Raw genomic sequence first — 2,173 nt, 5'->3', positions numbered from 1 at the left:
TGCAGTGAGGGTTGTAGCACAAGTATGTATGTTGTTCATGGACTGCAGCTCAGCTTTCGGAAGTCTCCTGCTGACTTGAAGCAATACAGTCCCAATGGTCAATCATCCAGTCAATGCTAAAATATAAATCATCGCCCTCGTAATCATAATAACAATAATATTTGTCCTCAGCAGTGCACACCTCCCGCTCCTCGTCCTCAGCATACAAGGTAGGGCTAGGCTTCTTCTGTAGGTGATGTATGTAATTAAAATACTCCTTGTCCGTGATGATTAGTTTGTTCTCATTATCCTCCTCACCTAGCCTGGTTTTATACCATAGACCCATAGGCCCACTCTCTGAGTGGACTGCCTCTTGGACCTAGGACTTCTCCTTGGACCTAGGACTTCTCCGGTACAAAATGCATTGTCCAATGAGAGGCGGAGGTGGCCGTGGGGATCCCTTAGGATTGTTTTAGGGAATTTATAATCCCCTCCCCCTTGTAATCCCGACACTGGAGCAAAACAAAACAAAGGATCTAGAGAGAGTTCACCAAGACAGACAAAATGGCCTCTGGCAGTATGATCCCTTCTAACACAGAGCCATCAAAACAACCAGTAGAAAGGAAGAGAAGAAGAAAAAAAGAGTTAGAGACACTTGCAAACTCTCACATGGAGCATACATACAGCGAAGATGATACATTCCACATAGGGGAAAGTAATGGAACTAAGGTCTTCTTAGGGTTAAGAGATGATGGAACTCGAATTGCAATGAAGAGAATGTCTCTAATAGACTTTAATGTGCTGGAGAAAGAGACAGAACTTTTTCAGCTTAAAGAGCTGGATGATCCTTCCATTGTAAGATATCTGGCCTTTGCAGAGGATCAGGACTGTGGATACATTGTTCTTCAGTTATGTGATCACTCACTGGAAGATTACATCAAGTTCCTACATCAAGGAATCCCACATCCAAGAATTGAGTTTCCTGGAGACCATCTTCCTGAAAAGGCAGTTGCACAACAAGTTCTCACTGGCTTAAAGATGCTCCACCATCAGAATCCTCCAATCCTCCACGGCAATATCAAACCCGAGAATGTATTGTTTGGTAAGCTACAGAAGAAAAAAATAAAACAAGCTCCTATTGCACACCTAATTTGAGAGTTTTCTGACAAGTTCAGGTCAAACTGAGTCCTTTTGAGAGAACACATCAGTTTGACCTGACCATGTTTTATGTATCTATCCATTTTACCCTGCAGATGGTACAAGGAAGGCCAGATTGGCATATTTTGGAATATGCAAACCAGACAACAAAGGACAAACAGAACATAAAGCCCGTACCGGAGGAGCAAGACTATCATGCTGGATGGCGAAAGAGACCCTCATCTTGATGTCTTTTGATAAGGATGTACTGTCTGTATTTACAGATAGTGCTGGTACAAGAAGTGCTGACATCCAGGTTTGTTCTTATTCAGCATGCAAATAATTGAATCAATGAAAGCAACACATACAACTAAATGTTCATGTTCATTCTAAAGGTGGCTGGGATGTTGTTATATTACCTCCTGTCTGGAGGACACCATCCATTTGGCAAAGGCCCTCAGTGTATATACAACATTCTGGATGCTAAGTACAACCTGGACCGTGTTCAAGATGTGCATGCCAAGGATCTCATCAAGAGGATGATCAATGAAGACCCAAAGAAAAGACCTACAGTGGAGGGGTGCTTGGATCATCCCTACTTCTGTGTAAAATGAAAAGTATGACAAACGAGAAAACAGCTCTGAACATTCTTGTTTCACACTGTTACACTGCCATGTCTCATAAATCCTGTACACATCAGGAAGAGTATATAATAATAATAATAATAATAATAATAATAATAATAATAAAGAAATTACACATTTCATGTGGGTATGTACTTTCTTTATTGTTATGTGACACAGAACTTTGCCACACCACAAAGGGGTGCATTGGACAAGACATGCTATATTCCCTATCCTGTTAAGTTTAGGTTCATTGTTTGACCCTCTTTTCTGTGTTTTTCATCATTTTGAATGTGCTATGCGCTGCCTCCTACCACCCATATTTCGTTATGAGTGGTAATAAATAAATATCTGAACTTGAATGGTGAAATTATTGTGCCTCCTGTCGTTATTGTTGCCTCAGTTGAAACACTTTCAGCACAATTGTACAATGG

General features: G+C 40.9%; 1 protein-coding gene across 1 annotated transcript; it reads left to right on the top strand.

Annotated features, from left to right (window-relative positions):
• The first annotated feature begins 620 nt into the window (after nt 1-620).
• Nucleotides 621-1,770, top strand: LOC311041245 (serine/threonine-protein kinase/endoribonuclease IRE1-like). Its single transcript, XM_084086145.1, has 3 exons — nt 621-1,081; nt 1,233-1,432; nt 1,512-1,770. The coding sequence occupies exons 1-3, from the start codon at nt 649-651 to the stop codon at nt 1,728-1,730; spliced, it is 852 nt and encodes a 283-aa protein (XP_083942271.1). The 5' UTR covers nt 621-648; the 3' UTR covers nt 1,731-1,770.
• The last annotated feature ends 403 nt before the right edge of the window (nt 1,771-2,173 follow it).

Source organism: Gymnoscopelus microlampas (assembly GCF_963454915.1).
Source record: "Gymnoscopelus microlampas genome assembly, contig: SCAFFOLD_77, whole genome shotgun sequence".
In the NCBI taxonomy this organism is placed as follows: Eukaryota; Metazoa; Chordata; class Actinopteri; order Myctophiformes; family Myctophidae; genus Gymnoscopelus; species Gymnoscopelus microlampas.
This window is presented reverse-complemented; position numbering and strand designations above follow the sequence as displayed.